Below are 14,474 nucleotides of genomic sequence, written 5' to 3' on the forward strand. Positions count from 1 at the left end.
ACCCCTACGACCTTTAGTCTTACCCCACAAGGGGCATAATTGAAGTTAAATTTTGCAAAGAATAAAATCAACAAGTACAGGGATTTTACTATGTTATTATCACGAAGCCGATAACTGGTACAGTAAAACGAAAACACTCGGCAAATTCGGAGCGTGCAAAATAAGACAAAAACCAAGATGTTTTTGTTTTTAGATAATGATATATCTTAATAATAAAGATATTCATTACAGATTTATGATTTTGAATTTTTTTCCTGTTTTGAAAGGCTGCTATGTGTGTAAGTAGGATACATATGTTAAAATTTAATGATTTCATTGCCGTTATACTATCTAAAAAGTCTTCAATGCATTATTTCACGTAAGCAAAAATATTGGTACGAACATTTTTGTAACTGAATGTGCTAATAATATTCTACTAACTGCATTGGATACTCTAATTGATATCTTTTTCACAAACAAAAAGCGTCCGATGATCACACCGCCTATCATTCCAAATCCCATCATGTCTCATTTCTATGCAGTCCTCGTTCCCATTATAGTTATCAGGATTTCCGCTGTCCCAATTTGTGAAAGTTGTTGGATTTCCATCCCTGCTCCAAACAAAATGTCCCTCATTCTCTCGATCGTTTCCACCAATCCATACTGTACAACCCCAAATACTGCAGTCATCTAGGAGACAACATATGCATATTATTGTTTATGATAGATTTTTTCAAATACAACGAAATGATTATTTACATTAAATATCAACTTCGTTGGTAAATTTTTTGTAAAACAAAAGAATAAAACATGATATGTAATTCAAACAGGTGCTCAAAAGTTTTTCTTGGTTTTTATTAATTAATATTTTTTGAGTTTTTATTTTTGATGTCACAAACGTTGAACGATGTATAAGCAAACACCGCAAGCAAAAACTAAAGGTCACGGTTGTGGTTAGTCCAGTTGCTCTTCTTTCAATTTTAACTTACAATTATAATAATATAACTAAAATTCTGAGGTATTTTTCACATTTACAGACAAGACTGAACTTAAAAATATCGAAATTAAAAGCATTAAATGACAAAATTATTTTGAAAAATATAGAATCGTTTCTGATTTTTAGAACGCACTAATGCGCAATACTGAATTTATTCATACACATCGTTCCAAGTATGGCATTACGTATTTAAGAAAATAAGTATTCCATGCTTTAAAATCTGCATATAAAAGAAACAGATAGGTATAAGAACTTAGCCATCTTACCCATACATTGAAGAATAATTTTTCACATTACCCAAATCTTGGAATTTAAAATTTAGTTGATCAAATCAATATTGTTTAATGATTTTGTAAATGTGAAGAGTTGTACGCAATCGACCGATTTTAAAGTTGAATCGTGTGTTTATGGTGCTTTTAAATGTTCACATCTACACGTGTGTATCAGCGGTACATTAAAAAACCCAGGACATTAAGAAAAAAATAAATGTCTGCGTATTTGACCGAAAATTAATCAATTCCGCTCATGAACTTTGTAGCAACAGTTGCACGTAATCAATGATGTAAAAGCAATTATGAACAAAACATTTTTATTTGCTTATTTCGTGTTAAACAGATTTTGCTTGAAATTAAGCTTAGACAGTTTCCTTCAATGGTTTGACTCGTACATCACGTTACATGTATGTATCCTTTGAAACAGAAAAATAAAAGACTTACCGGGCAGGTTCGGAACAATAATGTTTTCAATGACCCAAGTATTTTCATCCAAGGAGTCAATCTCTACTAGATAAGCGCCTTTAGATTCACAATATATCTATGAAAATTCATATCAAATACATTACTCTCAGATTTGTAGACAACTTGCAATTGTGTTCTAGTTTATTCTCACTGAGTAGGCTTTTTCGTTTACTTACTTTAGCACTATTCCATGCTTTTCTTTCAGTAGCCAGACGATAAATGCGTTGTCCGTATTTTTTCCAACCTAATATAAAATAATCAAGTTTCTTATGATATTATTTTTGTAATATAATGTCACGAAAGATGAAAGCAACCACTTTTAATCAGGCTTTCTTCATGTATTAAAAAATCGGTTAAATTGACCACAGCTTTAAAACCAATTTAGATAAAGTATAGCCGATAAAGCATGCAAAACGTTAATCAAGACAATTTTATAGACTTAAAAACAACCATCAACCTTAAGAGTATGCTCACATTTTTAAAAAATGGTTTAGACATTATTATTTCATTTACCGAAACATACACCTCTGAAGACGAATTCAAAATAAAACCTCCATTAATCTAACAAAACGTAAACTATCTCCGATTTTGTGTAACATCTCCAATGATTATTGTTTTAATGTAGAAGGTTGTTGTATTTTGTTTTGTAATAATTTTTATGTTAAATACTGAAATCTAATTGGTTAAGACGCAGTTGATAATCCGTTCTATTACCATGCATCAGCGTTAACAACAGACTTGGCAACGGGTACCACTTTATAAATAATGCCTGTTTGGAAGGGTATCAGTTGAAATTGACAGCCTTAGAAAACCACTGTCAACCGACGCGAAGCGGAGGTTGACAATGGTTTTCTCAGTGTGTCAATGTAGTAGATGTGTTTTAAAATTAAATTAATTTGAAGAAAGGATTGTCTTATTATTGCTGGGAAATCCCGTTACAGCAATTTCAACTAATATCCTCCCAAACCGGCACTATTTATTTTATTTTGCTGAAAGTCTTAATTTTAAAGAAATGTATGCGCGGAAATTAGCCCCATACGGTTTGACGTAGAATTCACGTCATTTCTAGATAAAAGCAGATAAGTTCCCTTTTTTTTTTAATTAAAACATTCAGTATAATAAAATAAATAGTGTCTGTTTGGAAGGATAACAGATGAATTTGTTGGCTTCGCCCGAGGAGAATATTATTTTTCTGGGGGAATGAATCTTCATATTTCCCGAACATTCACGTAATCAAAGTTTAATTATACCTAACAACATATGATTATACAAGATACATCGATTTCTAATTTTCTAGTAATTTTCAAACTTGTCAAAAGTTGAAACGTCGTGATTGTTTAGGATTTAATTTGGTTCTTGTCTCTCGTTTCTTTCATAAATACGAATCAAATATAGTAAAATTGAATTTTGCGGTTTAAAGGGGCATGGTCACGATTTTTGGTCAAATTTTATTTTTCTGGTTTTATTATTCGAAAAACTTTTGGAATGCATTTCTAAAGATAAAATGAAATTTGGGTGCCACTCGTTGAGTTTTAAGCAAGATACAGGGCTCACAATTCTTCGTCATGAAAACAAGGCTCGTGCCCTGTTTTTTATTACTTAGGTTCAATATACATGTACCAGTAAAAATCTTTTTCAAGCTGGTTTGTCTATCTGATTATTCATTTAAAGCATAATTAAACAGTTCCTAACGATTAGTACATTCATTTTAGGTCTAAAACTGGAATTTTCACTTCAACATTCATAATGTAAACAAAAGCTTTGTTTACATTGCAAAGAATTGTAAGCTCTGTAACTCGCTTATAACTCACCAAATGACACTCAAATTTTAAGTGCCTATTGAAAATGCCTTACTGAAGCATTGTAAACATTAAAATCGAATTTTTTTTTTTTTACCAAAATCGTGACCATGCCCCTTTAAAGAGAATTTAAATGCTTAATTAATTTTGCTTTACTAATATTTTTCAACATCGTATTCTAAAATTGGCTTTTTCATACCTTTGGAATGAAAATCCCAATATTTCCGAAGAGGTGAGACACGATACTTATTCCCCGGGAGACACGACGTTTTGTTCGCCTTGTCATGTGACTTACTAGACCAATAAGGTGACGCGTTATATAGAATAATCATATTGAGGTATAATGCTATTTTATCATAACAAATGATATTGAAAATGTATTTCTGTTTTATTACCTCTAATGTCGTGTAACATTTGATGTTATTATACTTTCATGTTAAATACTAAAATCTAATTGGTTTAGACGCAGTTGATAATTCAGTCTATATTACCCTCAGCGTTAGCAACACACTTGGCGACGGGTAACAACGAATTGCTACATGTGCGTAAATTTTGCACGTACGGTTCGCCGTAGAATTCACGTCATTTCTATATAAAAGCAGTAAAGTTTCTCTAAGATTAAGGCATTCAGTATAATAAAATTAATAATGCCTGTTTGGTAGGATAACAGTTGAAATTGACACCCCAAAAAACCATTGTCAACTGACGCTCTTCGCGTCGGTTGACATTGGTTTTTTGGGGTGTCAATTTCAACTGTTACTTAAAGCTGACATGAATTCATAAAAAGATTTGGTCGCCATATTAGTTTCGATCGCTCCTCTACTGTCACTGTGGTATATGTACCGGTTGAGAAAGTTACAGTCGGTTGCTTTTTGATCGAGGCATTCAGGTTGCACGGACTTCAAAATGAACTACACATTCTAGTAAAATGTTTGTAATAAAGGAAACAACAATCAATGAAATATAAAATGTATTTATATTCTAAAAGAATTTCCAAGGGTTCCGTATTATTTTGCACAGACAGTGGTGTCTTACTTCGCATGCAAATCGAACACGTGTGTCGTTCATGAATACGTGTGCATCTTTTTGAAAACTCCGGTGGCACTTTATCCAACACGGTAGCTAAATGATAGTAAATCGAAGAAAGTAACAACGTAACATCGTTTCCATCCGTCCCTACGAAAACGCCCCGTTTCTAAAATCCCTGCGATCACTGACATTGCTCGATCTGCCATAGTGTGTGGTTTGCGCTTGTGCGATGCTATAACATACACAGGAAAAAGGTCTACAATTATCAAGGATTTTTTAAGTATCTGTGCCTGGATTTCAGCCTCTCTTGTTTCGTCGTTCATTGGTCATTCCTTGCCAGTGCAGTGGTCGTCATATTTTTTTGTTCAAAACGCTTTTCTACACGTCTTGTCGTCCAAGGTAACGTGTGCGGATGTATGAAATACCTGAATACGGTAAAGCATGAGTAATGCTCTCGGCCTTTTATAGGGGATGTGTAGCGATAAGCAGAACAATAGAAATCGACAACTAATATGGCGGAAGTCGGAGATAAAAGGGAAATAATGCATATTTATGAATTCATGTCTGCTTTAATAATGTATTTTGGACTCTAATCTATTTTTATATTCACAAAAGAAATTTTGTGTTTGTTTATCCCGTTTTTCATTTTCGCAGTGAATGTTGTATTCCTTCTTTGCTACCTTTAATAGTCTTATATTAATAATATAACGATATTATTGTTTGGTATGTTATTTTTGTTCATCTTGCAATAGTTCTTCTATCGGGTATGTTACCATTATTATTTTTACACAAAATTTCGTTTTTCAAGTATGTTACCGTCTTCATCTTCACACAGGATATCGTATTTCCACTCTCCGTTTGATTGACAGGTCAGTCGTCCTGAACCAATTCGGTAGTACCCTTCAGAACACGAGGCGTGTATCCTCCTGTGTATACCAATGGCGTCCTCACGTTTTGTTTGAGAAAAATCAAGGTTGCCTGTTCTATCTGGTATCCCACAGTCTTCATGAATTTGGATAGAAAATATTATTTTATCATTACATGTAACTATTTAGAATTCAATTTTGACGAAATCCGATATGAAAAAAAAAATACCCTAACGATATTACGCATTCTTTTACATATTAAACAGTTTGCACCGTAAAAAAGATGATAACATTTCGATACTTCAGGTTTGTTCTATACATACCTGCTACATCAACTACTTAATTATTTAATCACATTGAATTGCATTTTTTAGAATGAAGAACATAATATACTGTATTGATTTGAAATTTTGTAATAAGACATTTGAGTCATATATGTGGTACATCTTGCTTTTGTGTAAAAATAAGAACGAACTTTTCTATTAAATAGAGAAAAAATCAATCGTGTTTCTTGACAATAGTAAAATACCTGAAATAACACATTTAAAGTGTGTCTCCTTTGTGTATTTTTTGTGTGCACATTTTTCGTGGAGGCTGCAGTTTGAGTTAGAACATACACCTGCTAGTTCCTAAAGAAATGATTAAAAAACCTAAATAAAAATCATGACCATTTATCATAAATGATGTACGTTGGTGTTTAATAACATGTTACAGTTATAAGGTACTTCACTACACGAAGACTTGTACTTTTTAAGACACTACGTCACAAGATGGCGATTTAAATGTTTTGTTAAACTGTTTATATATCGTTCTATTGGGTTGTATATCGTCGTAGCTCAGTGGTTAAAGTATTGGGATTCTGAACCACAGATCATGAGTTCGAATCCGCCTGGAGCTTTTGTTCATGCTTACTAAATTAAATTTTTGAAAATGTAATTTTTCACCCAAATTTGCACATTTTTTGCCTATTTGACTTAAATACTTCTTATCCATTATGATATCTATCATAATCAAGTAATACTCTGCAGATTTGAGAAAATATTTCAAGGTGTAGAGAGCCACCTTAAAAATGAACATAATCATAAAAGATGGTTGTGCTTCTTACATACATGCAGTTGTAACATGTATCATCCGCTTTAGAGAAAAAAAAGTCAATAACATTTGCAAAATCAAACATAATCAAAAAAGCGACAAATGAAGTGTTTCTGACAATTAGGGAAGGTCAAATATCAAGTAAATAAAGCTTAGTATCAGAGTTAATCAAATTACGACACTTCGCTTTTCGTTTGTTAGGGACTGCTGTGTACATATTTGGGTTTGGTCGTTGTTTAGACTATTCCTCTATGTTAACCAAGCTAAATGCATACTTCATAGTAACCTTTCTCTCTTTTCAAGGTCTTACTCAGGGGAATACCAATCAAAATTAACATAATCAATTGTAGTTAGATATATAAAGAAACAAATTCTTTTCTTTTTTTTTTCCTTGAAATTTTTCGGCATCTATTTTTAGGCCTAGAGTATTAATTTTGGACTCATTTACTATTACTTCATTATTATTACTTCAGTGAAATTGTCAAGCTGAATTAAATAGCACACTATTTCTTTATGTTCGCAGGATGCAACTTACTAAACGGTGTTAAGTCTGTTTGTCAACATGTTAAACCGACGCGTATTTGGGGTAGAAATGTCTGCTATCAATGTTCTCTCTTAAAAGCCGCATAAGGCGCTGTTTTCTTTTTAATGCTAAATTTTTTCGAAGCATTTAACCATAATTTCTCTTCATTAACAATAATTCATGCTGATAGAGTCAAGTTAATCAATTAACTTAATTAAAGCTATAAAAAAAACACATTTACTCGAACTAAACCGGTCAGAAGTTTTCAAACTGCTTAACAGCGGCTTGATATCTGCTCAAAATACATTTGTGGATATTGTTGTATACAACAAATTGCACAGAACTAGCTTTTATCAACGTATGTTTGAATTTATTTATGCATTAAACTTTGACTACTATTTATATAATAGTGGTGTGTTGTGCATGTACTATGCCTAAATAGTAGTCAGGGTTCAGTGTTTGGTACACGGACTGGAGGCTATGTTTGAAGCCCTGGGGCTCGTACCATAAAGGGTACTCAAGTCTAAGACAGTGCTTAAGCCGGTAGTGGTGACTTAAGTATGTCTTAAGTATTGTTTTCAGACATTTAGAAGTTTATTGTTAATTATTCAATTCAGCATATGATTACAGAGTATTAATCGCATTATGATATTTACACAGAGTGAATATCTTAATATTCACCAAATGAATATAGAATTGTTGATATGATTGATATAAATATTAATAGTGGTCGCAGTGATTTGTAACATTTTCCATAAACCGGTAGTATGCAAGTAGACTGCTGAATAAACACGTAATGGTCGGTTTACAAGAAGTAACTGCATATATAAACTCGCGAAACTTGAGAAACTGAAAAAAAGACGTTCGAAGACAGAAAAACACTTAGCGATTTTAAAGACGACGATTGCCTCTCTTCAATATATCGACTTAATGAAGAAATTATACCCATAATATGTGAATTGCTTTATTGGTGAGGTAAAAGGTAGAACAAGAGATAAAAAGAAATCCACTATATAATTATATCAAGTTCTACGGCATCGCAATATTACGCCACAGGCAGTCTTCGAGAACGACTAAATAGTGAATATTCGTCAAAACAAACAAGCAACAACAATAGACTGAATAAATTGTCCGAGATCCATCGCTTTGAGCTTTTTAAACATTTTAGGCACATATGTATATATACTCATGCCACCTTAAATGTTGTGTCTGTCAATCTTATATCAAAGATGTCATGAACGTGTATCTATAAAAACAAATACATTCAAATTCGACAACAGAAATGAAAAATATGTTTTTATTTTTTAACATAAACATGGCTTAGCTAAGACAATGCTAAGTTTGCTTTATGTTACGGTATAAGATATAAAAGCAGGACTTATGTAGGTCCTAAGATTCCGCCTAAGTCCTACTTATGACCCTACTTAAGTCAAAATCTTAGCGTGCTTTATGTGTGTTGTCTAGTCCCTTTAAAAAAATAGCCATTATGAAAGAAAGCCTTTGCTCTATCAGTTGATTGATTTTAAGTGATAATATATTAATCAAGGTGATGTACAGTCAGCAAAAATTCCTTTTGTTTCCAAGAAATGTGAAACGCTGGTCCTTTCAGAGAAAACTCGTGTTCTTTAGCATTTTTAATCAAACGTCAATTCACAAAGCGTATTAATGATTCCTATGTAAAAATTCTTTTGATAAATGTTTAATCAATTTGTTCAAAAGTTTATCAAACCTTTAACAGTAAAATCCCCTTAAAACATGGTAGCGAATAAGGCTAACGTTCTCATCGTCGATGGTTTTAGGATCGAAAGTTCGATACCTGCTATCTTAAGATTTTCCTGCATAACAATCACCGTGCTTTATATCGGCATAGTATGCTTACGTTATATAAACCCTTATGTACCATGAAAAAAGTAGATGCGCATTAAATACATAGTGACACACTGATAAGAAGCATACTACAGATGTACATGCGCAAAGCAGCCTTATCATATTAATATATGAGCGTTAAATATAAAGTGACAAATTGCCTGGCAACATAATAATTTGAGATATAGAAGTAAACTATAGTGCTTGATATTACAATTGGCGTTCTTTATTATTTGATTCGACATTTACATTTTATGAAGTATGTAAAGTGTACATATACTTTAAAAATTTGTTGCTCTGTAGAACAGTATTAGACTATATGCAAACTTTATGAAAAAATAAAAAAAAACCCATTGAATAGAAATCCAAAATAAAAAGAAAAATACACCGGAATATGTAAAGCTCTTTATGAATGGCAATCAAAAATGAAATAAAATCTTATTTAGTTCATATTTATAACAAGGTTAACAATGTATTTAGAAGGTATCGCAAAACGTATTCTACAGGCATCGCAAAATGTATTGCAAAAGGTATCGCAAATTTCTTCTAGATAAAAGGCAATACTAAACATGTAAAGTTAAAAAACCCAAAAACTAAGCAAATGAAATATTAACCTTTGGCCAGTGATCTTTTTCGCTGTAAACCCACCCAGGACTCTCCGGAAACTTAATATTTGCCGTCTCTTTCTTTTCATAATTCAGTTCACAAAAATTTGCTCCTTTGCAATAATTAACTGATACGCAACGTGGAGTAACTAAACACTCTGTTACACAGTCCAGAAAACTGAATTCTGGGAAGGAATTGATCACGCTTCCGTCCAGTCGGTGTCCATGTTCAAGTCGAGAAAAGCCCGGATGTAGATTACTGGAACACTGGACAATGAGATTGATCAGGAGCCATAGAGCTCTTAAAGTTCGAAACATCCACATCGTTTTGTAGATACGGTCTCATTTAAACAATTCAAACCAAGTGCATGAAGTGCCATTGATTTGAGATTATAATTTTAATAATGAATAGATCTGGGGCATACACGGAATATCGATTGCGGAGAACCCTGTTCAAAAACCTAAATAATTAATGTAAAACATTATATTTTGCATAAAGTTGCAAATCAAATATAAAGAAGCATTACAGATTTATATGTTTTATTAAAATGAAAAAAAAAGATAACGATGTATATTTTCTCATGCAATGTAAATTGCCTTGCAGATTATACCCTGATTAGACATGTACATGTACATTCAAAAGCATCCTCAACTTTCTGGGGAGCATAGAGGCAGAACTGTAAATTACTGCGTTAATGCATTTTCATTCACATAGTCTTATGTGCTGTACTTTTTTAACCCCTGGGTGGAGAGAGTGCACAAGAAGAATAAAGTAACTTGCTCAATGTTACAATAATAGCGATATAGTACGAAAGCCGAGAAGGATCATTCGAGATTCGAGATTCAAAATACGAGATTCGAAATAAGAGATTCGAGATTCGAAATTCGAGATTCAATATCTTAATTAACCAATCAAATCATGGATCTGAAACCTGTATCCTAGCAACATCAAACTGTTCTAAATAAAGATCATTCGTACATGCTCTTTCCTACAAATAAATGTCTTAATAGCTCTTATATTGTGGTTATAAAATGGTTAAATTAACATTGATAAATTGACCCCACACAGGATAAACAATTAAATTAGTGATAACACTGTGGGCTTTGCAAATCTATGTGATTTTGTTTGTCCTGTATGTACCCCCCTCCCCCCCTCCCCCGAACCATTTTAACCCGTTGTGTATTCGCCCCAACTGTGTAAAAATCGGCTCGCGAAGAAAGATCTGTTTAATCTAAATAATAAAAACTGAGTGTGGTTTTAGCTATGAAACGAAATTCATTGAAATAATCGACATGTCAAATTATAGGTTATCATAAAGTTTTAAACCATAGAAGATATAATGATTTACAACCTCAACGACAACAATCATTATAGGAATAGTGTATTGTAGGGTATCAGTGCCATTGTCGATGAGAGAGAGAGAGAGAGAGAGAGAGAGAGAGAGAGAAAGAGAGAGAGAGAGAGAGAGACACACACACACACACACACACACACACACAGAGACAGACACAGACAGACAAAGACAGACGGACAGACAGACAGAGAGTTTTGTAGTGTCAAATTCAGTTTTGATTTAGAATTTGAAATTAATTTGATTTGTTACAAGCATATATAGACAATAATTAAGCCTATAAAAGGAGAAAAGAGAGGTGGTAGCTCGGGTAGGGCAGACTAACTAGCAAGCTTTAATTTTACATCGACTCTCTCTCTCTCTCTCTCTCTCTCTCTCTCTCTCTCTCTCTCTCTCTCTCTCTCTCTCTCTCTCTCTCTTACTCATCACCTAGCATTTCCTTTTCCGTGAGGGGGTTTGGGGTATTTGTGATGTCTTACATTAGCTAGCGAAAATGATAAAAAAACATGAAATGTTCTTTAAATTGTGTGCGGATGTTGTACTCCAATAATCTGTTTTCAGTATATGCATTTCAAGAGGGGGGGGGGGGCTTTATAGTCCTAATTAGTTTGCCAGTTATTCTGTCCCCACTTTGTTTTCTCTTCGTTTTCCAGGTTTTTTTTATTTGGCTCGGCAAATTAATATAAAACTTTCTGTGTAGCTCCATAACGATGCACTGTAGATAAAATATGAGTAGTTTTACTTTTGATAAACAGGTACATATCCGTACTTGATTTTTAATTTGACTCTTATAATCGGATTGAATATTCCAATAAATATAGGGTAGGAAAGAGTAGACGGGAGTTTTTTGCGCATATCCTACTGTACCATTCATTCAACAAAGGTATCAGCACTCATCGAGTTTGACTTCCTTTCTTTTTTTTCATCCACTGGATTTAAAGCTATTAATTTTTGAAAATATTTTGAATTTATGGCCTGATTATATATAAATTAGATCTGCGCTGGTGCATCTATTTACCCAAATGGACCAAAATATAACCAAATGAATCTAAAAATTTTGACAAAATTAGTTTTAAACGTACGACTCTTTTTCAATTCTAATCGGGTATGTCCTTTAGAAAAATCTTGAACCACACACATTTTAGCAAATAAAACGACAATTGTTTCATTTTTTTATGGGGAGGGAGGTGGTGCCGGTAAAGGACATGTATTGCTTGTGGCAGTTGTGCTATACTCTCATTTGTTATAATAGGTAATACTACATATTGATATAAAATGAAAGTTTCCAATTACACTGTACATAGCTTCTATCATGCATTTTGACCCTTGCGATAGTTTAAAACAATTTTCAAAGCATTTAATGTAATTCAACCGATCATTTTTAAAATTTAATTTTCTGGATCCCCGCCTGATACGTCCGCCTTCTTGTATATTAGAATTACATGTACGTTGACCATATGTACACATTAACTTAATCGGCTATGTTATGGGACGATAACATTTTTTATCAATGATAATGATAAGGATATGTAACAAATAACAGCCTATTTGTGGGTTTTTGCACTGATTATTTGAGATAATTTGCCGCCATCTTTTATGCATTCCACACACCACCCACAGTTTCTTTATTTGGTGTTCTGTGTGTATGGCGACAAATTGGTAAATTTGCATCACTCACTCCTTGTAGCTTCATACTGCCTACATTTTATCTGTCTAAGTGTAATGTAGTAGTATATTCAATACACATATCTTTGTTTGCAGTGCTTATTTACATCTTTAGAGATTTACTTACAAAAAAAGTAAACATTTGTATGACTTATATGTAATTATTGTCAATTTTGGTGCGGGGGGGGGGGGGGGTAGGAAACTACAGAGAAACTTAACTTGGCTGTGAAACATATGCTTTTATTCTTTCTTGTTGATATATCAATGAATGAATTATAACAAAAAACATGTACAACAATTAATTTTGAAATATTCATGCACAATCAAATTTTTAAAAAGTTTTACTGTTCTCTGCACAAGAAATCGGCAATGTGAACAAATTGGCACCCTATCATCCCTATCTTTAATTGTAGAAAGTATGTATCCTTCTATATTGAAAACAATTCCAAAAGTAAGACTCAAAATAAGTTGTTTACTGAGGAAAAGGAAAAAAAATTGTATTAATGCTTGAAATTAAAGAACTTTATTTATTTTACAACGATTGATAGGCAATTTCTACAACTTATATTAATATCTCTCGTTATCCACTTTATCTGAAATGTCTGAAATAAAGCTGAATGTATTTTTAAAACTATTTGCCACACTGTAGTTTTAACAGAATCTTCCGAAGAATTGCAAACACAACTTAATTATTTCTAAATTGATTGCAGACGATGAAATTTGAAAATGAATATAGATAAATCTAAATTACTAGTTTTCGGCAGAGGCAGACGGAACGAAAATTTACAGCTACGATATGACAATAGGTTAATTGCAGTTGTGACAGAAATTAATTATATAGGAGTTACTTTAATTAGATCAGGGTCTTGTAAAGTAGCAATGCAAAACAAATCCGAAAAAGCAACAGAAGCAAAGTATAAAGTTAAAAAAAAAGGAAGAATGCTTAACCTATCAACACAATGTCTGGATTTATTTGATAAAATTGCGCAGCCAATATTGTTATATGTATGTGAAGTGTTGAAGTTTTCGAATATCACTGTTAAAGAAAGATTAAATCTCCAATTTTGTATAATTTTGCTTCATTTGAAATTTTATCAATCAATTTCAGAATTCATGATATAGTGGGAACTTTAGAAATTCAAGTAAAAACACGCATGATTGCATATTGGTCAAAATTACTAACTTGAAAGAAACCAAACGTTTTATATTATTCTACAGCTAGGCCTTTCAATTAATTAAACAAAGAAATTGGTAAAATTGACGGGCTTGATTATATAAAAACAACACTAAATCACTGTGGACTCTCTAACATTTGGCTTGAACAAAACACGGTATACATAATACCAAGTGGTTAAAAGTAAAAGTAAAAAATGTTTTATTGATAAATTTTACCAAATTTGGCAATCAGTACTTAAAACATCTGCTTAAGTTTTTTTTTAATTATAGACTATACAAGAAAGAAATAAAATTTGAAAATTATTTAGATACGCCTTTTTGCCCTTATAGGCTTAATTGTCTACCAGGTGGCAGAAAATCGAAGTCGACCCCGGCCTTTAAAATGATCAGATACAATAATATACATTTTCATTAATGTTGTCTTTAAATAAGGCGAACAGACCATGGGCGAACGTAATCATAGGTGAACAGACCTAGGGCGAACGGAAACTAAGGCGAAATGCGTCAAGGGCGATCGCATTTAAGGGCGAAGAAACAAACACTTAACAAGGAGCAACCATTCAAGAGACTCATAAGATGTCAGATTATTCTCAAATTTGCACCTGAGGATTCCAAATTAACTGTCACCAAAACCCTAAAACCCTGCCACCAAGCTCCCTCTATTTCTTTTGTTATTGAAGATGTATCTCTCTTACTCAGACTGAAGAAAAAAGCACAGATATAACGCATTTGGAGCTTCTCATTACGCATGATCTGAAGCTAATTTTTTTATCCTTAAAACAATGATT

The 14,474-nt window shown here is 32.7% G+C and overlaps 1 protein-coding gene across 1 annotated transcript; it reads right to left on the reverse strand.

The window, feature by feature from the left end:
• Positions 1-323: 323 nt before the first annotated feature.
• On the reverse strand, positions 324-9,817 carry LOC128173392 (versican core protein-like). The gene is made up of 6 exons (XM_052839067.1): positions 9,503-9,817; positions 5,937-6,036; positions 5,358-5,543; positions 1,890-1,957; positions 1,693-1,789; positions 324-669 (listed from the first exon to the last, which is right to left on the reverse strand). The coding sequence occupies exons 1-6, from the start codon at positions 9,815-9,817 to the stop codon at positions 434-436; spliced, it is 1,002 nt and encodes a 333-aa protein (XP_052695027.1). The 3' UTR covers positions 324-433.
• Positions 9,818-14,474: the final 4,657 nt, after the last annotated feature.

Source organism: Crassostrea angulata, chromosome 2, assembly GCF_025612915.1.
Source record: "Crassostrea angulata isolate pt1a10 chromosome 2, ASM2561291v2, whole genome shotgun sequence".
NCBI lineage: Eukaryota > Metazoa > Mollusca > Bivalvia > Ostreida > Ostreidae > Magallana > Magallana angulata.